Source organism: Takifugu flavidus, chromosome 1 (genome assembly GCF_003711565.1).
Source record: "Takifugu flavidus isolate HTHZ2018 chromosome 1, ASM371156v2, whole genome shotgun sequence".
NCBI lineage: Eukaryota > Metazoa > Chordata > Actinopteri > Tetraodontiformes > Tetraodontidae > Takifugu > Takifugu flavidus.
The window spans coordinates 18866610-18891007 of record NC_079520.1 but is presented as its reverse complement, the minus strand read 5'-3'; the positions used below and the strand labels follow the sequence as shown (position 1 = coordinate 18891007).

The window sequence follows — 24398 nt, the reverse complement described above, 5'->3', positions numbered from 1 at the left end:
AGATGCTGCCTGTTGTTATTGTTCTAATTATTTCTATTTTACCCATCATGAGTGATAAAGTAAAACAGCACTATTATTACTGCTTTTATTCTCCATTTAAACTATTTTTAGTTTCAGGTCACTTTTAGCTGTGTATTCAATTCTTGCTTCATATTATACCTCATTTTTTTTAGAATATAAAAATGGGACTTTACAAACATGATAAAATACCAGAGATCTGTTAAAACGAATGGTATATTCTGATGAGTGTATCAGTATTTTGCGACCTAGTTATGATAAAAATCGTATTTCCTGAACTACTCAGGTTCATATATGCATACAGCTCCTCATGCACTACTGTCTCCCCCCTCTGCTCAGGGTCATCTGTCTGTGTGCACAGTTTGAAGCCGTGCTGCAGCATGGCCTGAAGAAGAGTCGAGGCCTGGCTCTCACCGCCGCTGCCCTCAAACAGGCTGCCGGCCTCAGCAGCAAGAACGAAGGAGGTACGAATGCTGATCTCAAAACACTGCTGCTCACTGTTGCCCATGCTCCACTTAAGTGCAAATAAAGTGGCGGCACTTTAGCATTATATTCTAATTCAAATGCATTGATTAAGCACTGAGTGGGTAAACACAAGTTAGATAAAAGGCTCCTCTTTGGCTATGCTTGCTGAGGTCAATTTAAAGGGAAGCATCCTCCAGGGTTTGCCGGGAACTTATAAACTTGCTTTTCAGCTCTACATTGACTCCAGAATTTAAATATATTCTGATTAAGCCAAGTAAGACGATAAAACTGCAGTGTGACATCATCATAGAAATTAAAGTTGAACAGTTCGCTAAATATTGTATGGTACAGCTAAATATGGTACATTTTAGAGACTACTAAATCAAATTACAGTTAATGTACAAAAAACAAAAAATAATCTTAACTCATTTGGGTGTGTGTAATTTTCTATTTCTACCTGCTGGTCTGATGAGATCAGGTCAAATTAGCAACTCAAATTTAGCCAGGCTAAAACTGCTGCTGACCCTCTCATTGTGAAACACACACACACACACACACACACACGCACACACACACACACACACACACACACACACACACATATACACACATACATACACATCCTATACCAGAATGTCCTTGCTTTGCTTGTACAACCCCTAAATTTTTGAGGATCACACACACACACACACACACACACACACACACACACACACACACACACACACACACACACCTAGCTTGGAGAAAATTGGCTTGTCATGCGTACACTGCTTTCCCCGGGTTCCCGCTCTATTGTGTTTGCCTGTCTGGCCTCAGTCTGTCCCTCAGCTTTAGTCCGTGGTCCTTGTGTGGTGGAGCTGTGTAAAAGCAGATGTCGATCAGTGTTAATAAACGACAGATGATGTGCTGACTAGCGCATATTTAATCGGCCTCTTCTGTTGCTGTTCAACAGAATAAATGATCCACAACTAAAATAAACACAATTTTCTCTGTCTATTTCCTCCTACCAGACCTGACTTTCTGGTTCTATGTGAAGGAGCATCTGAACCGGCATGAACTCCAGCGCTTTTACTCCCTTCGCCATATTTCCTCCGAGCTAGGTCGGGGTCGTGCCTGGCTGCGTTGTGCCCTCAATGAACACTCGCTGGAGCGCTACCTGCACTCACTGCTGGCTGACCGCCCACGTCTGGGGTCAGTAGACTGTATAACCTTTTTTCCCGCATTGTTGTTGGTGAATTCCCCCAAGCGTGAATTCACAGAACTTATAGTTATAGTCAGATGTCTTTGTTTGTTTTGCCTTTCTACAGGTTGTACTAGTTTAGCTCTCTTCTTTTTTTTCTAGCAATTACTATGAAGACTGGTCTTTTGTTCTTGATGAAGAGAGGGCAAGTATGCTCCCCACCATGGCGGCAGGTGAGTTCACTAATGCTAAATGATGCTAAATATGTTATTTTACCTTGGTGCGAAGTGCATGCTTGTAGGTACCCATGTTAACAGAGTAATGTTACACATGATGTAGCAGTATTAGAGCAGCATGAACACCATGCTGAAATATGTTCTGCATAATTAGCCTGTCATGTTTGCCAATGGTTTCCATGCTGTTTGCTGATGTAGCAGCGAGTATAAGAGCAGCCACAAAGCTTTGGAACGTTGAAATAATTTGACAGCCTTTCAGGTTATAGTCCCCATCTTAAACCCTACTTCAGGTCCACCTCAGTTAAATATGAAACACACCACTGCTTCATTCGTGATGGTTTCTTAACTGGGCTGTACCACTCTCCTTGCTGAGCATGACTGGACTTACTGAGTGCAAACCTTCATACTGAGAGATGTTGATTTTTCTTTTTCCACTTTTTTTCCCCCCTAAAAACTCACAAACCACCAAAAAAATGGACATCATTCCCCCTACTCCCTGTCGTGCTGCTCAGGTCTGAACTCCATCTTATTTGCCATCAACATTGACAACACTGACCTGAATGGAGGGTTGAGTCGAGGAGGGGGAAACTCTGTGTCACACCTCCTCAAGGAGTCCACGCAGGGCATCGGCAGCCTGTGGAAAGAGTCGGCTCAGGGTGTCAGCAGCCTTCTGAGAGAGATCAGCACAGCCACCTCTGTGCCGGGCTTCACCCCAAGAGTGGACGACACCTCGGACCCGTTGCCTGTTCTACCCCGCAGCACCTCTGCTGGTGAGAAAAACCAATGCAACATTACTTGAGAATGTTTTTACTAACTAATCAAACTAATAAAATGACTTGTAATGATCATAAATATTATTTTCAGTGCCTGCCAATCAAATATGAGAATCAGTTGGTGTCATAGATGAAATTGATGTTGCTGTAAATATGTAGAACAGGGGTGCTCACATTTTTTCAGCATGTGAGCTACTTACAAAATAAGTCAAAATGATCTACCACCACAAAAATGCAAACCATCTACCGTATTGGCCCGAATATAAGACGGTGTTTTTTGCGTTGAAATAACACTGAAAAAGTGGGGGTCGTCTTATAATCAGGGTCGTCTTATATTCGGGCCAATACGGTAATTATTTTCAAATGTATTGAGGATTCTTTGTATGTACAATGTATGTTGATGTACCCTGCATAACCGAATGAGCCAATATTGCAAAACACGCATAATAATTAACTATTAACATTTTTTTGTCATTGCCTGAGTTTACTTTGATGACTTGCACTGAATTGAATCAGCCAGGGATGCACAGTCCGGACAGTAGCTGCTGACAGCCAGCCTCAAGCACACTTCCAAATGTTCATCAGTCATGGTGGAACGATATTTGGACTTAATAATCTTCATGTAGGAAAAGGCTGACGTACATAGATGTATGAAAGTGATATGTTTTGGTCTTCTTACTTGGTCCCGCTCCCTCATTCATTTTGATGACCATAAGCTTTAGTGATGGCTTAAAATCAGAGGTCATTCGCTGAATAGCTTAGCGCTTAGCGCCATTATTTGCCTAAAGGTCAAAATTCAGTTGTCATCTCACTGGTTGTAACGGGGACTGCTGATAGGCTGGCACCGTAAGTTCTGCTGCACTTAGCGCTGTTGTTTGCGCCTGATTGGTCACCTGAATGTCAAATCCAGTTGATATACAGGCTGCCCTGGATATCAATCAAGTGACGAGATGAATGATAGGCTGATATTTTTTAATGTCACGCCGCGATCGACCAGTACTACCTCCGTGATCGACGTAATGAGCACCCCTGATGTCGAAGATGCTTTTCAGACGAGACTTTGTGGCATCATAAAGACACAATGCTGTTTATTGTAGCCTTTTTTTCTGAGTTCATTACTTTACTCTTGTCCTAACTAGACTCCGGGCTGAGGAAAGAGCGCAGGAGGAAAAAGAAAATCACCAACATCATTTCCTTCGATGACGACCTGGACGGAGAGGACGAGGAAGAGGGAGACTCTCAAAAGAGCTCTGTATTGAGGAAGAGCCACACGGCTCCTGCGCAGAGCAGCGCAGAGGATGGCATCGATCCTCTGGGACCCGTCTTCTCCGAGTCCCCGGCCCAGAACGGCACTGCAGAGCCGGGGATCGTCAGCTGGGTGGGGTCGCCCCATCCTTCCCGCACTCCACCCGCCACCTCTCCCCCCCTGCCAGACACAAGGAGTATAGATAACGAGGAGGATGAGGAAGAGGAGGAGATGTACAAACCTCGGACACACACCCAGGAAGAGGAGAGGATCTGCTCTGATCAGTGAGTCAGAAGCCGTCAGTTGCGTTCTCAGACCACCCGCCTGGTTCATTAAGTGCAACAAACACAACATTACTTTCACGATAGAAAGTACTGATATATTTATTTCACGCTGTTAACTTCTTTCGTAAAAAAATGGAATAATTTATGACTGTACCAAGTCATTTGTAGGACCCAAGTGCAGTTTTATTAAGCAGAAACCATGAACAAACAAGCAGCTCATAGTAGCAGTAGTTCACTCTAGGCTCTGCTGGACTCATTAATATGTATATCATACATTGAAAACCAGACCAGATGTATTAAAAAATCAGTGCCGCTTGCTTGTTTTGAAGACATTATCTCTGATCTCCATTGCTAATAAGCTTCTATAAATTCAGCAAATGCAGAATCTGTTTCAATGCTTCTTGTTTTTGTTTGGTTTCATTCCATTCATTATCCTCTCTGTTTTGATCCCTCAAAGCATTGCAGGAGGTAAAGGTATCTTCATTTCTTTCTGTGCCAAAAAACACTAGTAAACAGAGTAAACTGGTACTTGTGTTTGTAATCTACTGTAATCTGTTCTGCATTACAGCAGAGCTGTGTTCCCTCGCTGGAACTGTCCTGATTGGTCAGTCCTCTCTTGTGATTGCTCATTATGATTGTGGTTGTACAGAGAGAATTTGCCCTTTAATAACCACAGTACCAGTCTGACATCTTCCTGGTTGACAACAATGTGCACAACAACTCTGCACGTGCAAAAGCAGGGGCGTGCCTTAAATAGTGAAAAAATGAAATAAGATAATCAAGGAAGTCTGTTTCTGTAATTGCGGGACTCTTCCTTGTACAGAACAATCTGCAGCACACAGAGGGGTTTGTAAAACCATAAAATGTTTTCTCCTTTTCTAGAGCTGTGGTGGGCAGCCTGTCCAGTGTGTCCACGTGGAGCCCCCTACAGGCCATGACCCCGCAGTGCAGTGCAGACATCCTCATTCCTCTGAACCCCACGGACCGTCAGCCAGGTACCCCCACACACTCCTAAAACAACACCATACTTTCCCACAATCCTGCACCTATACTACTGCAATAGGACACAATATTGGTGCCAAAGCACCAGCTAACACTGTTCTAGTTCAGCTTAATTGTAGGTGCTGCTACTACTGCTCTGTAATCGATTATTTCAGATTAATTTTGTGTTTCTCCTGCCTGTCAGGCTGATTATATGTATTCTTCTTTAATGTAAAACCTTATTTTTCTTCTCCACTTGTATGTTTACTTGAGTGTCTTTAAGAGTTGCTTCTGGCTTGCTCACAGTGATGAGTTCTCTCTCATTTGAAGGTTTCATACGTTCTCTGTTGCTCTGCATCTTTACTTTCGCTTGCATTTTGCCTCAGTGAGCTCAGTGGAAGACTCGGCTGCATTTCCTGCACAGCGTGACTCGGCGCAGGCGGAAGCAAACTGTGAGAGTGGCGCATCACTGACATTCAAGTAAGCCCTCAGTTCAGCGCGAGGACCTGGAATTTGATTTATGAATAAATTGAACCAGTTGAACCGGAGGTGGAGGATAATCATTCTTTTGTATTTAAGTATGGACTCCAGTCCGCCGACACAGCCCACTATGGTCCCCAGTGAGCCACCAACTCCTGGACTCCCAGAGAGCATGACAGTGGGTGAGTCCTGACTCCTGAGGCTTCCTTCTGCTACGTGCCCAGACTGGTTCTATGTTGGCAGTAACTAGCAGCTCAACTCAAGTTGTGCTTTAAAAGGTTGCTACTTTAAGGACTAGTTGCTAGTTTGTACTGTTAATTTCAAATCTTTCTCTTTAAATCCAAGTCCAAACCAGATCTTTATTGTCAGAAAGTATATATTTTCTTTATGTTATTTTAGATTACTAGATTTTAAAACATTGTTTTGAATAAACAACACAAGAGATCATAAGAAGACCTATTGCTTAAGCAGTGATACAGTATTAAATTGTGGGTGTATAAGTGACATTTTAATGAAAACTTGCATTGTGAGAAAAGTATTAATGCGAACGAAATTACAGAACAAAAGAGACACAAAACTAACTAGTCTGTCTGCACGAGATAGTTAAACTGTAACCATTAATCAAGTGTTTTACCCAAGAAACTATTCATTACTGTACACCAGATGGCGCTCTTGGATCAGTGAGTAATTTAATGACTGAGATCGTGTGTGTGTGCACCAGCTCTTCCACACACACTTGTTTGTGGAGTGGGACACATTCTTTTTCTGTGAAAACCTGCAGTTTCAAATGTGGATGAATAATTACAGGCCTAAAAGGGTCTTAATAAGCGTGTGACCTGTGATTGTGTGCTCGAGGGGAAGAGGACGAGAAGCACCAGAGGCGAGTTAAAAGGCCTGAAAGCAGCAAGACTGAGACTCTGTCGAATCTATTACATGGTCACACAGTGCTGGTCGGCCAAAAATTGCTGCAGGCAAAAAAAGGTGTGACCTGGAAGGGAGAGTGTGACCACTGAGAAATATTAAATGGCAACAGATCCTCAATCTAGGACATTTTTAGTAACATTGCTGAATCAGCAGCTGTAGCCATCAGTCCCTCAAAGAAAATGAAGCTGAGTGATGTCAGACGTCTCAACGCCTCAGAAAAAAGGAGCGTGGATAATACAGACCTTGAAGCAGCGCTGCATTTATTGGACACAAGGATTTCAGATCTTACCATTGAATGTGTTTTGGGTCGCGTCACACTGCATGTGTCCTGATGCTGCTAATGCTGATGAATGATGCTTCTCCTGTCAGCAGCATTTGCACATCTTTTATCTGGTGTTCTAAAGACCAAATGGAGGAGGCCTGTGTGCAGACCTGCCGCACTCTGTGACTCCAGTTGTAGTTTTGGTGGCTTAAAGACGCTTCACATGACGCTTTACTGCAAATCTATAGACGATGATGGACACACGTAGAATAGACATAGACTTTGTACTCATGTGAAACATGCTGCATTATTGACATGGTGTATGAAAACGATGGCCCAACTTCTCAAACTGTAGCAGGCATCAATTACACAGCATGCAAGGCCAAGCTGTCCGCTGATTGGTCAAGTATGAAGGCTTTAATTCACGTGGCACCTTGATTATAGCTATTATTGGAAGGATGACGCAAGAGCCTATAGCCCTTTTGCACATGGATGTATTTAAACATGTGCAAATCCATTTCGCTCTTATGTTTCCACGCCATCCTGCGAGGACAGAAGGGCGTCTGGCTCTACTCGAGTCCCTAATGGATCGTCTGTGGCGCCCGCTGTGAACGCGTGGTCGGGCTAAAGGTCATATTTATTCCTGGCCTGTTGATGTGGAGAAAGGAGCCATTCAAATAATAGACTTCCGCTCTTCTCCTCAGCTCTCTGTTGTGCTCTTCATCGCCCTCCTCCTTCGTTTTCCTCCCCTTCCCCAACCTGGCTGTTATCTCGGGGCTAAAGGAGACCTACTTGTTTCCGGGGCGGCATCGATACCTAAATTAGTGATGAAGCACGGGACAATGGTCTTTTGCCTGTGCGTGTGTGTGTGTCTATGTGTCTGTGTCTGTGTCTGTGTCTGTGTCTGCGTCTGCGTCTGTGTCTGTGTCTGCGTCTGTGCAGAAAGGGCTAGATTAACTCCTTTTGTCATGGTTGTTCTGTTAGGAAATGCTGGTTGCAGCCTGGTTAGAGAAACCTTCACATGCACCTCGTGTGTAATTATGGAGATTAGTCAGTATATCACCACTCAGCCCAGCCCAGATCCGCCAGATCTTCACCCCAGGAAGAAGATTACCATCAGCCAGAAGCCTTTTGATGGTCACTGATGCAGTTTAATTACCAAGTGTGGTTAAAAGCGCTCGTATTTGATGCATCGTGTCAAATGTCCTCCAAGAAGCATCTTTCCTGTTGGGTTTATTAATCCTTTTGCTCTATAGAGGACATATTTGCTCTGCTGTGATATTTGGATGTTGTTTTTTTTTAAAGTAGGTGATTAAAGATGACATTTTATTGATTTGACATTTAAAAAACCACTGGGTTTCTCAGTATTAGCCAGTCAGAACTGTATAAGCCCAGATAAGTCAGATTTTGAATAATTACTGTGAAACAACTCTTCATTTCCAACATGATTCTATTAAACACAGTCTGCCAAAGTCCATAAGAATTTGTTCACTGCCTCTTAAAGTGTGTGTTTAGTATAACTTGAACCTTGTAAGCAATCGGTTGTGCATGTACTTCACTGCACAGATCAATAATTATTAAAGATAATTATTACTGATCAAATCCAGAGCTGCATGTTTAAATGAGACAGTATTTAGTCAGGCTTTTCATCACTAAGAATACAGTATTTCCATCCAGAAGACCCAGATATCAATCAGACCACTCTAGATGGATTTATTTATTATACCACACGTCTCATATTTGCCAGCCTCTACTCCCAACCGTTATTTTCAACATATTGGTTTAATCCAGCAGTGTGGGATTGAGTTTTACTTACGATTGTCGTTAAAAATGCAGAAAACCCACTTTCTCATATTTTCTCTCCAGTGGAGCTCCGTCAGGCAACCGTAGCCATGATGAACAGGAAGGACGAGCTGGAGGAACAAAACGCGTATGTTGAGAAATTCTGCTTCTCTGATGCTTACAGACACGCAGATGTGCTGACACTCTAACGGAAAGATCACAAATGACCTTTCCGTGTAAGTGATGTCACATAGTTTTTTAAACTCTAGAATTGCAGTTATTTTTGTCCTGATGTGGGGGCAGTTTTTGTTTTTAGCAGTAAACCGTTGGAGAGAGTCGTTTTGTCTTATTTATCAGTGGAAAAGGGCCAAAATAGCACAGAACTGTTACTGACACCTAACGCGCCCGCAGATGTTCATAAATGTCATGTTTTCATCAGACATGATTGTGTTTCCTGCTGTTAGTTATTACAGTTAATGGAGTTAATCCCTGTTTATTCTGACCTAAATGAAAATGCTAGAACAGCAATGTCAACAAATTGTGTATGTAAAAGATTATTCAGTTTAAACACCTGCTGGTGCATGTCAGCGTGTCTGGCCCATTGTTTTCATCATGATATCTTAACAAGGCTTTATTAGTTTAATATCAGAGTTGCATAATTTTACAATATCACAATAGCTTCCTGTACCAAATTAAATCCAATAGCTTTAACGTAACACAACCATCTCTAGTTTTGTAATGTACATTATGTTGTCATTGGTGCTAAGAATACATCCAGCAGCTTGCTCCCTTGCTCGGGGCCTGACTAAATCAATGACATTTCTCTCGATTCCATCTAGCTAAAATTGACTTCCTGTTCTATTTCCCTGTCTGGGTGAGCTAAAACATTTAAAGTATGTTACTCTTCCTGACGGCTGTAGTTTTCATTACTGCTCCTTTTTGGGAATGATTGTAGAAATACAGTCGAAATTGAAGTGCAGGGAAGAGTTTGATTTTTCTCTGTGAATGTGCTCTCTACTCAGAGTTCAAAGGTCACTGTCCTTATGCTCATCATTTGCTTCTAAAAGGTTCACATTTTAAAAGTAGTTTAAAAAAAAAAAATTTGGTACAAACATCAACAACACCAAGTGGAAGTCAACAACAAACAAAACAACTAATGCCACCTGCTCTTAGGAAGCGTCAGCATCAGCACTTAGCTTAGCCTAAATCACAGAAACCAGGCCAGCCCCTCTTCCTGACCCATGTCTTGTTCTGCTGAGACCCTTAAATACCAGGTAATACAACTATTTTCTGTATGTGGGGCATCATTATGATCTGTGTTGCGTGTTCCACAGGTCTCTTCGCAGTCTTCTGGATGGAGAGATGGAGCACTCAGCGGGCCTGAGGCAGGAAACCGATCTGCTGAAGAAGAAACTGGCAGAGCTGGAAGAGAGACACACTGCCAGGATCCAGGCGCTGTCCAGGTGAGCTCAGTATAGAAAGTACAGTCATCATTTCCAAAGGTGCAAACTGGAACGAGTTGACCTCACATCAACTCAGAATGTAACACGGTAGAGTTTCTGCTTCGACTTTCTGCTGAATGATGAGAAGTAATGAGAAACGAGTCCTCTTGTTTTTAAAAAAAAAATAATTTAAAAATGACAAGCACCCCCCTTTTTTATGACTGGCCATTATGTAAACAGTAAATGCTTTTCTCATCTGTTGAAAATTAAATGTCAGAAGTTAATTACACGAATACACCTAGGGCTCTGTAAAATGACAGCAGAAACTTGCTCCCTCATGCATTTCATGGTAAAAATAATAATAAAATTATGCAAAAATTTGCAGCCCCTTTAAATAATAAAACCACAAATACTGCAAAAAGAGAAGGAAGAAATAATGAACACTGTCAAGAACAAGCGATTATTAATATAATGAGTCTCACTTGATCTTGATAAGAAAAAGGTCTCATGAACTTCATTTAATCCAGAAATATTGCTGCTAGCAGACGATCACAGTAGATATGAAATGCTTGCAAACACACTGGATTCTCATTGTCCCTCATCTGTTTGCAAAGCCCTCGACGTGCCCTGGATCGTCGGGACTATTTGGGCACCAGCAGGCTTCTGCCAGACGCTCTTTGCATTTGGAAGACGTATTGCTGTCATCATTGTGCAAATATTGGCCAATGTTTCGGCCCTCGTATGTTTCTATTCTTCCACGTCCATTATGCTGCCATTCTCGCTTGGTGAGCTGCAAGCTAGAAAGGTTCTTTTGCCTGAACAGTGTGAGAGGCGTCCAGGGTAGAAACCAGCTCACTCACTCATGCAGCCCTGTCAGCTACATTTCAGCTTCACAGTGCATGTGTGAAAGGAGATATACTATATGAAGTATACAGTGCTGTGTGCTGCTAACCAGCTCTGCACCACCATGTTGCCACCTCCAACCTGCACTGACGGTACAGACTTTTTGGTGTGATGTGTGGTTTCATTTATCGACATCTGGCTTATGGCCCAAACAGTGCTAACTTCTGCTTTTGGTAGTTAAGAAGTCCTCCTGAAACCAGTGCCACCAGGGTGCTCGGCAATGATGACAAGAGAACAAGGAAAACCTGGTTTGTTAGAACTGAAAGTGTGTTTTTCAATTACGTTGTATTTCACGTTCACTCTGGCAAAACAAAAGGCATTTTTAACGTGACGATGGACCCGACTGCCACGTCCACATCAAGTGGGACCACACCTCAAAACCACTTATTTCTGCTATTTCCGTATAGCCAGAGTTGTTAATTGATTCTGGTCCAACTCTTGAGATTTTAGTTAAAGTATCTCAATGTGGCGTATTTTGTATTAAATATGTAGTGACTGCCCTACATGGGTTGAAACCGAAAATTGCTATAGGCTGAGATGGAGGCTGATGATGTTTTGGAGGCAGTTTTCGTCACCAACCACCACTCTTCGCACCACCCTCCCCTACAAAGATGACCACCCTTTGGAGAGTTGCTGGGCATAGCTTAAATGCCATGGTGAAGTCAAAAAAAAATCCAGACAAGATGCACGTTAGGTAAAAGTTAGGGGTGTAGGTCCACTTTGAAAGCACCGTGGGAAGAATGTCATAGCACTGTTGGATACTTTTACCCTCTCAGACTACCATGGACTTGTACTTTCTTGCCGCACTCACACACATTTTTATCCCCAGTAAGTGACCACCAGCTGTTTCCTTGAAAGTGAAACTGCGTCACTTTGGCATCTCCAATTGATTGCCTGCATGTAATAGTTGTTCGGTTGTGCCCAGCACACTTTAAATAGAATATTAGTCATCCTCCAGCGGTCTAAAAAGAAAAGTCCCAAGAAATTTCTGTACACATATTAACCTCCTCTTACAAGTCAAGGCACCGGCTACGACTGATGAGACGAATGACCTGAGTAAATGGCGTAGAAATCAGGTGTGCACAGGCAGAGAGGCCGCTGACAGTTAGCTCTAATGTGATAATGGTCACGTGCTTTATAGAGGCTGAATGGTAAATGAATTAGGGAAATTGCTCCTCTGCGTGAGTGTGTGATATCCAGTTTGCCTCTCCGTTTGGCCAAATGCGCACACAAAAAACTTTTCCAGTCTGCCGCTCAATCTCAAGAGCTGTTTTTCCTTTTCAGGCAAATCTGTCTCGATCAATAGAGGCTATAAATACCAGCGAACAAGCAGCTTTAGCCACTGAATGAGGGCTACCAACTGTCAGAATCATTGAGGGAAAAAAGCTACTGGCAACAGTTGCTATGTATCCAATTCTATGGGATAGGCTGGAGCTAAGGGAGAAGCTGTCAATTAAAACTGACTTCTGACAGGACATTCATATTTGTTAGTTGTCTGAAAACAAGAGCTTCTTATTTCATTATCAGCGACAGATTGTTGCATCTGTGTGGCATGAGTCTTTTTTCCCAGGTTAAATCTCCAACGTTGGCTGGTTCTACTGTTTGAGGGCAAATATGTCACTTGTGGCTTATTTTAGCAACTTTCTCCAAAGTCCAACTTTCCTATTACCACCTAAATCCAAGGAAGTGCATGTGTGTCTTGAGTCCTGGTGCGTATGGGGGTGGCGGAGGATGAGTGAGTCGCCATAGATAGATTTAGGCTGACGTAGGCTCCGGCGAAGGAGGGTGGGCTAAACCGAGCTGCTGCTCACTTAGTTACTCACTCCAAACCTCAGATATACCGCCAGGCTACTTCGTCTAAATATAAACATGAAACTGTAAGACCCTTACTCACATACTGACACATGGCAGCCCACATCCCCACGCTCCCAGCCTGTGGAAAACACACATGAAACATTCGTCATATATGTTTGCATCGACTCTCTGCCTTAAATAGACTACAGAAGATGCTCACCAACAGTGAGTCTATTGTCTTTTGTGCCACAGGAACCGTCAGTAGTTGGTTAGTTAGTTTCTGTGTCAGTGTCCAGTCTTTGCGAGCCAATTAATTATATAGGAAATGTTGGCTCCATTTTGAAATGGCGTGAAAAGTCACATTTTGTATTTGATCGAGGAGACGGGAATGGAGGGGATTAGTGGCAACTGTGACAGTAAATTTAAAAAGCATATACTCAAATGTTTGCCTCATTTTCTGCTTGGCTGGACTTTGGTCATGAAGCCCGTGCAGCAGAGGCATGCACACGTTTCACAGGCAAAACAAAACTGTTCTTTTTCACAAATAAATATCATATATTTTATATAGTCAGTTATCTGTAATTTTTTTTTTTATTTTTGACCGCTAAAATCTATGGTGCAATAAGTTCAGAGGGGATCTTAACTTAGTAGCTGATGTTAACACTGGGGCATTTAAAAATAGATGTCCTATACCAGAATGTCCTTGCTTTGCTTGTACAACCCCTAAATTTTTGAGGATCACACACACACACACACACACACACTTTTCTCTTGTCCCCCTTTTGAGAATTGGTTTGGCAGAGCAGAATGCAGAAAGATGGGAAGGCGGCCAGTCGAGTGGGCTCAGGCCAGGAAGTGGTACCTCGTCACAGAGAGAGGGGGTGGTTGGACAGGCGGAAACACACACACACACACACACACATTCACCCATACATCCTGAAAATGGGAGCAGATGCCTTCTTCTTTGGACATCGATCCCGTCTTCTCCCTGTGCTGTTTGTACTGCACAATCTGCCTGGTTTGTTTGTGTGTTTCAGCCCTTTGTCATTTTTGTATCTTAATCCAGTGCTGATTTTCAACAACTTTGATCTGTGACCTGTAGCCTAGTTGTCCCCTTGTTTATATATCTGCCATGTGCTTGATTGAAGTATTTTTTTCCAGTCCAATCTAGTCAATTGCTCTGAGAAGTAGGGCTGCAAGTATCAGATATTTTAGTAATCAGATATTCTACTGAAAGTTCCTTTGATTAATTACCTCATGTTTGAGGCTCTAGTAGAAGAAAATCCTGGACAATTTTTAAAATTCCACCTGGACATACTCTTAGGTCTCCCAGAAGACATGTTTGTACAAAGGAGGATATTTGGTCACCTTACACACGAGAAAATGTCATCATTAGTGTGACCATTAAGTAAACACTTACTCAAGGCACAGAAAATTCCCTAATTATTTATTTGTCGAGGAATTCTAATTACTCGGGGAACTGTTTTACCCCTACTCGGGGGTTATTACTACCCTAACTGTGCTCTTTGCCTCACAATACCAGGTCGGACACTTCAGTGTGTTGAATATACTTTAAAAGTGTCAAACAGTCACACAAAGAAGGAACAGGTGTAATAAAATAGAGAGAAAAATCACCTAAGGGCTGCGACTCAGCTCGAGTAATTACAGTGTTCAGTTTAAGTTCAAGCTTTCCTCTGGAGACACCTTAATCTTCAAGAGAAGTTTGTGCATCCTTACTTTTTTCATTTGAATGCAAATGCATTCATCACTTCATCATTTTCTGTGCCTCTGAAATGTGCAGTGCCTGAAAAATTAGTTTATTTGCACAGAAAGTAATTAGCTTTAAAACAAAGCCTTTCACATTGAATCAAAAAGGTTATTAAGTTTATTTGTTGTCTTAAAACTCTCAACGATGAAATGAGATGACTTGCACATCTTTATTAGCCACCACAGTCAACGGGCTTATTATCTGACTAAATTCTGGGTCAAACTACGGTCCTTAATCAGGAAATGGGTTTGGGGCTGTCTCCGTAACAGCTGCACGAATGATGTGGCAGAGGTGTTGAGTGAGGACCTTATTTTCCACAAATTTAAAATGCTTTTGTTTCATGAAGCTGAGCAGAGACGCAAACACAATCTCACATCTGCTGAAATTTAAAGGTCTGCTGAAAGCAAAACATCCAGCAAATTAATGAATGCTTCTCAGATCCCCAAGAAAGTTTTTACACATAACACGTTGCTTGCATAGTAGCAGTGATGCTTCAGCCTTTTAGCCCCCCTGAGTACTGATAATGATTATCTGTATAGAAAAGGGGTAGATTTGTTTACAGAACAATTATTATATATCAGTGTGATGTAGGAAAAAGCATTTTTTTTATTGTTTTGGTGATTACTACATCTCTTATACATAATTCAGTTGAATTCATCTTTAGTTTTATGGCATTTTTCATGATCAGTGTTTTAAAGATACCCAGGGCCTGATCCCAACAAGCAACCGTGGCAATAAAATAGGCTTTACTATGAATTTATAAGTACTTAAATGATCTTTTTCATGAAAAACTGATATGAAGTATTTAATCATGAGCAATTGATCACAAATGCAGAAGGAAAGAGTAATTTCTGTTAGCAGTTTTTGCGCCACTTGAGCGAACCAGAAATTCATGCAGAAAATTGAATTTTGACACCTCCTTGAATTTAAATTGGGTTTGAAAATGTTCTATGTGTCGCCACACATCCCAAGTATTCTTTTCCGGTAGGGGCATCGTCACCTTTCTCAAAGTCTTTAATGCCAGCCTAGAATTGTTCTGAAACATCTCTTTTTTACAATCGATCTCTTTTTCTTCCTGTTGGCATCACAGCGATTCTGGAAAGGTAATATTCAGTAATATGAGATTTGCCAACATAACTGAGGTATGAATTCTGAATGACCACCAGAGCTGGTATGATATACCTGGATGAGCATTACATGCATGCACAGATCGAGGAGTTTTATCAGGGGTCGGCAACCCGCGGCTCTGGAGCCGCATGCGGCTCTTTCATCCTTATGTTGCGGCTCTGAATGGCTTGGGGAAATGAATTCTTAGTGTCCGATTAAAGTGTATGTTATTTGTCTCAAAAACGTGCATCATGTCGTTTTATTAAGCTAAAGTTTTTAACTTTCTTCAGACCTTGTGCAATTTCGGTGATCAGCATTCGCCTTCTTCAGAGACGTTTGACAGCACTTGACGTGTCAGCAGGCAGATTTGACAGCCGGCACGTGTGGAAAAATCCGCGTATTATTCGAACACTCGAAGACATTTTTAACTTTAATGCAGTCAAAAACGATATCTTTCATCAAATTTAGCTTACTAATTTTTATAAACAAACATAACTTTAACGATCACTTGCATGTGAACGTAAACGTCTCAGGCGCAGACAGCTGACATCTCCCCCTCCTTCAGCCTCTCAGTGCATCCTCTACACCAGAGTGAGCAAGACGCAGACCTTTATTTCTGCAGATTCAGGCTGATTTTTTAAGTTACGAAACTGATCAGCGAACATCTGATTCACCACATGGTTCTGTGGTGGTGAAAGAGTTTTTAGGTCGACATGAAGAGGGACTAAATAACACGAAGAGACTAAATGTTGGAGAAGTTCCCATAACACAGAACCTGGTGTTGTCACATCTTTTGTTTTTAGAGCTCAAGAAGGGAGTGTAAAGTAGCATCTGGAGTTAGTTCTTCCACCCCTGACTCTGATTTGGTTGGTTGACCTGAAAGGCAGAAAGCCTCTTTGGGGTTATGCTATATGGTAACAACTAATCCATCTGGATCCCACTGATGACCATCCCTGGCCACACATAGCTCACTAACCCAATTTGCTGATTCAAGTAAGCAGAAAGGTAGTCTTGCCAGACAACCTCCTGAGGTCAGTGTGCTCCACAGTCTGAAACGTAGCAGAACATAAGGCCTTCAGGACAACCAAATCCCAAGAAGGCACCCGGATTGTATGTGGAGGTCACAACTGCAGTGCACACTTAAGGAACCTGCTCACCAGAGCACGCCAACCCACGGACTGACCGTCCACCAAGGCATCTTGTGTTGTTACACCAACCTTACACTAGGTTGCAGGAGGGTGCATGGGCATTGATTATAGCCTGGATAACACCAAAACAACAAGACATGAAGAATGGTGTGCAAGGACATCTTGTCAGAATGGACTGGCTGGTTCTATAGAAAACCATAGTGAGCAATGGGTCCAATGGATCGATTCTTCTGACTGTTAGACACTGCCCATATCATTTAAACCACCATTGTCTTGAGCCTCCTCTAGCATGGAGGGGGCTTTTGGCACAAAAGAAAAGATCTTATAGGTTCCCTGACAAAGGTCATCCCGACCCCGATAAACCTGGTGGGGACGACGCCTGAACTTTATTCCGTCTCCTGATAGAGTTAATAGTACCCAAGGATTTGAAGCCAGGATGTCCCAGTGACTCAGATGTGTAGGAGGCCAGGTCTAGGGAGCCAGGACCAACTCCCGCAAGCTTTTCGGGGGCTTAGGGAAGTCATTTAGCAGGCAGCCTGCATCTAGGTGCCCTATCCCCAGTTACCCAAAATGCTAGCTGTGGGGGGCCCTATGAGAGCTTAGAACAATCACCCTGAGTGGCAGCTGCAGAACTGGGAGAACTATTTTGCACTGATCTAACAGTGCCTCCACTGGGGCTGTGTCCAGCCGAAGCCTTGAAATGGCCAATTGGTCGACTTGTTGAACTGCAGAAAGATCTGTCTCTGGATCCCTCGACGAGTCCGCACCAGACTCGTGAAGGTCTCATTAACGGGAGGGGGGACAGCCTCTCCAGTTGCACCTGATCCCTCGGGTGCATCTGTATAGAAACTCTCCAAGGCAGCAATAGACAACACATCCTTGGCTAACAACACAGGGAAGAGAAGCGCGGCTATCGCTCTTGCCATGATTTTGGGATGGTGACTGAACTCATAGTCTTGGTGGCATCAGAGAGACTGCAAGAATGCAAATTAAAAAAGGAGGTCCCTAATCAGGGACAGCTCAGAGACTGCTTGAGCACTGCTTGAAAATCTTTTCAGGACTGTGAAAGGGTTGTGGTGGCATTTTGTCCTGGGCTGAATAACCCTGCAATCGACCTGGGAAATTAACAGATTGAAGTAGGTTGCCTGCAATATGAAATCCTGAGTCATCACGCTAAATTACCTGATGGAGTTGATGATGTACCTGCCTGACGTGTTCTGATTTTGTCACTGGACAGCCAGTATAAAGAGACTGATCTCTGGAGGGTAGAGTTTTATTTCCTGTTTTTTAATCAAACAAATCAAATGTGTGGCTAGACCAGGGGTGGGCAAACATTTTGATTCGTGGGCCACAATGGGTTCTAACATTTGACAAAGGGGCCGGACCAGGAGCAGATGGATGGATGGAGTGCTTTGGTAACCTCACCTCATTGGAGAAAAAATACACATCTTGGGATATGGAGAAAACATGTGCTTTAATTTCAAATGAAAATAAAGAGAAGCATTACAACAAAATATCTGACTTTGGAATGAGTCTTAAAACATTTAAAATCAAATGAATAAAATGTGCCTTTTTAAAAAAAATTAATAACCATTTCTATTTTAAAGCACTGAAAGTTCTGTTATCCTTCAGGATATCACCATCACTCTCCTCCTGACTGTCTTTTTTCTAGTGGGAAAACACCAGAATTGCAGTGAAAATTTAACATTAACAAGGTTTATTCATTTAATTTTTCAAGTTTGGCGGGCCGGTTTAAAACGTTTAACGGGCCGCGTGTGGCCCCCGGGCCTTAGTTTGCCCATGCCTGGGCTAGACGGTCTTTAATGGAAGCACATTTCTTCTTTCTTTGCCGTAGAGCAGGAGCACTTATTATTTCAGTAGGAAACCAGCACTTGTATTTCATGAAATTTAAGAGGGAGAAACACTTGCGTGTAATTAAAGAGCAAGAAACACAGCTTGACTGAGTAAATTAGAGTCAGCCATTGAACTCAAATATCTGGTAGAAATCAGCAAGTATATTTTGTGAAATTAAGGAGCGAGAAACATTTGATTAACTCGGTACAAAAAAAATAGTGTAAAACACAAGGCAGCCACAGGGCGAGCTATACTTGAGGAGGAGCTAATAATATAACCCATGTGTTTACTTCATTTTTTAAACTGTACTGTGGGTAGGTTTAGCTTATCCCGACCCGACCATCAGAGAGGCAAAGGCATGTTGGGAGCAAATCCTCTACTATAGTAACCAACCCCGACTTGGCGGAGATCCTTGCGGGGAGGATGCAGCATTTGGAGGACGAGATTCCTAGCTTCAACCGATAAATTTGTGTTTTCAAGGCTACCAGGGGTAGGTGGCAAGCTAGTATGATTACCTGTGTTTTAAGGTGAGAAAATTAGAAGAAATGATCGGTGGGTGCCGGCCTTTTTTTGTCAGGAAGAATGAACACCAATGCCCCTTTAAATCCTTCCTGCTCATTTTATCTGTGCTCACTGTAAAAGTATTGATTAAGGCCAGTTTAATCTATAGGTTTGTTGATATAACAATACTAGAAGCAACTGACATGAATACATGTAATGGATAAGTGGATTGTGTAGTGCTTTACACAACAACAACAACAACAAACAAACACAACAACAAAAAGGTGTACTTTTTGTTGATCAAGCAGCATCATCTTAGTATCTGGGAGTTCCTTGTTTTATATATGGCTGTAAACATCTTGCTGGTTCCTCAGACTCTTTTACACAAGTGCACAAGCACGTACTTGAAGAGATCAGTGTGCACAGACTGGAAGTTCGTCAGTCTGGAACGGTGTCCTGGCTGGGTATTTCTGATAACAGCCACTTGGTCATGTCTTGGGGGAGGTCTTAATGTGGTCTGGGACGTTGTCTGGCAGATGCCTCTTCTGTTGTTAGGGAATGAGGGCTGATAGGCAGCCCTCCAATAAATAGAATTCCCTCACCAAGGACACCAGCCGTGTTATAGCTGTAATTTCCTTCTCAAAGTAGACGATATTCAACTGGTTGTGCCTTGTAAAACGGACTCCCGTCTCTTCTGTTATCCTGTGTGCACATGGTCATCGTTGGTATTGTGACTCATCCATCCACCAGTTTTAGGTATTTTCCCCCTTAATCGGTGTCTTAACTGACTATCCCATCAAACCACCATCAGACTTTGGTCTCAAACTGAAACCATTGCATTTTCCCTTGACGGCTTCTTTTATATTTTGTTGCTCTGATAATTAGCAGAACACTGTAGAAAACAGAATAATACTTTTCAAGCAGCCTCCTTTTGTTCCCATGAAGCTGGATGAAAGGTTGTCTCTGATGTAATAAAGCAGCTGCAACCAGCGAACCTTGAGGATTTCTTTTTTATATTAACACTGTAACCAATGGAGTTAGGCACATAAAACAATTTTAGTTAAATGTTAAAACCCAAGCTGTCGGCCATCTGTTTGTTTACTGATTCATATGCAGAAATGGTTTCGTTGGGGGAAAAAACCTGCAAATGTGTCTGGCTCTGCCAACACAGCTGCATTTCTGCCTTTTCGCACACGATGATGATGCAAAACTGTTGTCGTCTATGAATTATAACAAGGGTGTTTGACATTTAAAAAGTCCAAAATGATTGCATGCATTGCTGTGGGAGTATTGTGTACTCACTGTTTGGGCTGCATGTGTTTGTGCAGGGAGAATGAGGTCCTGAAGGTCCAGTTGAAGAAGTATGTGGGGGCGGTACAGATGCTGAAGAGAGAGGGAAGCCAGGGAAATGACGGTAAACAACAGACACACACACACACGCACGCACGCACGCACGCGGCATCAATATGACCTGAAATTAGATTTCATATCTGTCCCAGCGCTCGGAGAAGCGCACACAGGAAAAAAGGTCATCGGTTTCCTTTCCTGATGGGTTTGTCAGGTGACAAACGTCCCTTTTAACGGTGCGAATCCTTGTCAAAAAGGAAGTGAACCTGTCACTCCTTTGTCTCTCAGACTTGTCCCTTTATCTTTGTCTTTGTTGAGGAGGGAAGGAAGTGACACAGTGACTGAGGACTAAGGTGATGTTGGAGGCGAGTACTATAAGCATGGTCAACCATGGAGGGTCATATAGTGGCTAATTGCATTTTGCAGGATAGATGTTACCATGGTGATGCCCTGAGGGGTTTTATGTGTGTGAGACATAAAGACATGAAGAACTCATTAATATTAAGTTATACTTTTTAAGAAGAGAATGCAAAATTAGAAGAATTGGATAATTTCATTTCTATTTTCTATTACAAAATATGGCCCATATATAGTTATATATTTGAATTATTATGACGTAAAGTTGTGTTATGTGAACATAAGCATCACCATAGCTTATGGATGTCTTTGTTTTAAAACACAGGCACATGTTTTAAGTGTAATGATGGATGTTTACATTCACAATGCACCTTTATGTGCATATCCATGATAAAAAGATGCTATTAAAAGTTGGCCAAAATTTCAGCTCACCTCCATTTATCACACTCCTGTCAACCAGGTCCGTTTGGCCCGCCGTAAGTGTGGCAGACTGGAACGCCGACAATGGCGATGATTGGAGGGAGCAAGGACTCCCTCACATGAAAACACATATGTTATCAGGAAATAGCCTTCAGCATGTGTAGGCTTGACAAACACGTTCCAGTTTTCCATCAGGCGTCGAGCCTTCTCGCATTTGGGTTTTGCCCCATCTCTGGTTATCTTCCCCCTGGTGTTGACTTCATTCATCCCATCATCCGTGCGCTCTCCTTCCAGCCTCCAACCCCAGTCTCATCCCACTTGTCATTCCCTCTTTTCCAAGCCCGTTTACCTCATCCAGACAGGCGTAGTAATTCCCTCTCCACAGCGTTGTCTAAATGATTTCATCCTCCCTCCCTCTTTCCGCAGCCCGCTGTCGTACGTACGCATCAGCAGTAAAGAATATTGTTTAAACAGTTTGTGGGGAGCAGGAATTGCTGTCAGCATGTCTCCTTTTTTGAACCCCACTTCTGTCTAATGATCGTGGGGCACATGTGATCTCTGGAACGCTCCTCCGGTGCGGCCATTCTGCTCCCTTTCTTACAGTTCAGAGTTAATTATTCCTCCCTGCATGTCGCCATTTCTCTCTGTTTGTTCAAGGGCTTTCTCCTCGCCACATCCATGAGTGGAACCCATTACGATCGTGACAGCAGTGCCATCGCTTTCAAAGATTCACACCTAAGTTTAATGTAAATACCTACATTGCTGAATGTGCACCATAAAAGTGAGTTGAATCAGAATTAGCATATTCGTGCTTTTGTGTGCGCCATTAGAAGCGTAGAAGAGAATCCCCAGATGACTGGTGTGTTACAGTGAGAGTCAAGTTCACTGTACGCCGAGTTAGATAAAGGCAGATCTCCAGGGAACGATACCTAGCGGCTCATGAATAATGGCGTTTCCTCACAAGTACTCTTGAATAATCTTCAGCCTAATGACTCTGTACTGGCTTCTCTGAGCACAGCAGGGCAGGTTTTGAGGACATTGCTCTTGTGCTAAAGTGCAACCAAGGTTTTCTCCTGGGGGTTTACTCTGGATTTCATGATTCCCAGATCCACCAGCAGATTAGGTCAGACCCAACTGCACTCGTTTGCAGTAATTTATAGTGGGATAAAAAGACAAGGCAGGTTCTGGCAAGAGTGTGAGGTTGGTGATGGTGCATCGAGACTATTTGTTTTCCCTGAGAACTTGTGCTGTCTGGTCCTGGACACTCACTCGGTCCAAAGTGATGGTTTTTCCAGATATTTCATTCTCCCAGAGGGACTTTAGAGCCACGTTGAATGGCTGCTTTTTGACTGAATGCTTTTCTTCGTGGGATTGATTTCCAAAGGGGGAAGGTTACCTGTGGGGGCCAAAACACGTTTCTCTTCTTCTCCCAGGGATAGCCGCATGTGGTCAGGTGAAATTGGCCTGCTGTGCTGTATATAAAAAAGGCTGGGATAGAGATCTCCCATTATTAACCTGTCAAGTGCTGGCTGGGCCTGCTGAGGACGCTCCAGGAGATCGATAAAAGGTGAAAGGGCATTCGGTCTGGTGAAATGGAAATCCCCCTTTATATTTTCTTGTCAAGGGCTCTGTGATAGTTCTATTTCCTCGTGATTATATATCTGCACCATATTAACTCATCACATTAAACCCCTGTTTTGTAGAAATGGTAAAAATGAGGATGAGCAAACGACTCATACGAAAGGCAAAATGATTAATGGGTTCAATCCCATCTTCTTTTATCTACGTTATCTTTATTGAGATCGTTAATTGGTATTTGGGCTTGCTCTAAATCTGTAATCCTCACCTTTGAGCTCCTCACAACGATCCAGAGGACGAACAGTGGCCAGACCCGCTCATCCCTTCGCTCAGCTTTTGCCTGTGGTCACGCACATGGTTCATTTATCCATAAATAAATCCGCGGACAGCGTCTTATTCATCTCCAATAAGGAAATGGATTACACGGCCATTTAAAACTCGATAAGCTTCCATCGCTTCAGCCTTTCCTGTTCTGGCCGACAACCAGAGGCCTAATAATAAGTGAATGAGAGGCATTTGTCACCTCTGCCCGCACTAATATCGGCGTGTGTCTTACTCATTACACAATGATCTGCAGTTATTGTCCCTTTGTGTGCTCGTCTTTGCCCTTGCAGGCAGAGGGAAAGTAGCTTTAAATTCATGGTTTATGACTGCAACAACGGGACAGTTCAAACTAAATGAATAGACCCGCCTAGGCTTGAAAAAAAATTAAAGCTGTCAGTAAACCGTACAGCACTGGTTATCAGCCAGCTGCAGCACATTGACAGAAGACGGCTGATGTTCGTCTCACGTGCACCAAACTGTTCAGTGGACAGATATCACACAGTCTTAAATGATGCCACTTAACGAGGAAACAACTGTTTAAGTTCCAGGCGGGGCCTGCTTATATCTACGGTGTGTGTTATTGTTAAAAAAGCTCGAGCTATGTGACTCCGTGTGTTGTTTCCTGACCTGTTTCTTTTCACAGCAGTACGGCGTGCACGTAGGTGTATTTGTGCTTGCATGGAGGTGGATTTTCATTACTTGTTAACTAGTTAAGTGTGTTTGGGGGTTTAATGTGAGAAAAGCAGGTCACAGGCAGATGGGGGGGTCATTAAACAAATGTGAGGAGGTATGTGTTTTGTCAAGGCCAGTGCGCATATGTGTGCGCATTCATGCACTGTGTCCCCTTTGAATGTGAGTAGGTGAGCCGCCCTGAGTGTGAGAAGCTGAAATTAAACAGCGTGTTAGTGAGTGTAGGTGGGTATGAAACTTGTAGCCTGTGCTGTAAGTGGTTTATGCTAATAGAGATATTTACATCCCGATAGGCTAATTGTAAAAGAGCAAATGATGAGTCATTCTCTTAGAGAATTGAGATTAATTATGCCCACTCGTTAAACTGCAGCCTCGGATCATAACAGGAGGCAGCAGCTTGCATTGTTTAGCCGCTCTGGTTTCAATCCAACAGATTGGGCATGTTTACCAGCACCGAGGTGTGAGGGAGTTCTTATTTATGCAGCACAGGGTGGTCTGTTTGTGCCTAACTATGGCAATTAATCGCACACA

At 42.8% G+C, this 24398-nt stretch overlaps 1 protein-coding gene across 4 annotated transcripts in view; it reads left to right on the top strand.

Moving 5' to 3' along the window:
* Positions 1-24398, top strand: part of snx29 (sorting nexin 29) — a 79308-nt gene that overhangs the window by 1306 nt on the left and 53604 nt on the right. For all 4 annotated transcript variants that reach the window (XM_057032310.1, XM_057032301.1, XM_057032317.1 and 1 more), the window contains exons 4-14: positions 358-482; positions 1497-1677; positions 1829-1899; positions 2415-2672; positions 3815-4205; positions 5088-5200; positions 5573-5666; positions 5766-5848; positions 8719-8782; positions 9969-10097; positions 20480-20565. In XM_057032310.1, coding sequence (XP_056888290.1) covers positions 358-482; positions 1497-1677; positions 1829-1899; positions 2415-2672; positions 3815-4205; positions 5088-5200; positions 5573-5666; positions 5766-5848; positions 8719-8782; positions 9969-10097; positions 20480-20565 — 1595 coding nt within the window. The remainder of the gene's footprint in view (positions 1-357; positions 483-1496; positions 1678-1828; positions 1900-2414; positions 2673-3814; positions 4206-5087; positions 5201-5572; positions 5667-5765; positions 5849-8718; positions 8783-9968; positions 10098-20479; positions 20566-24398) is intronic.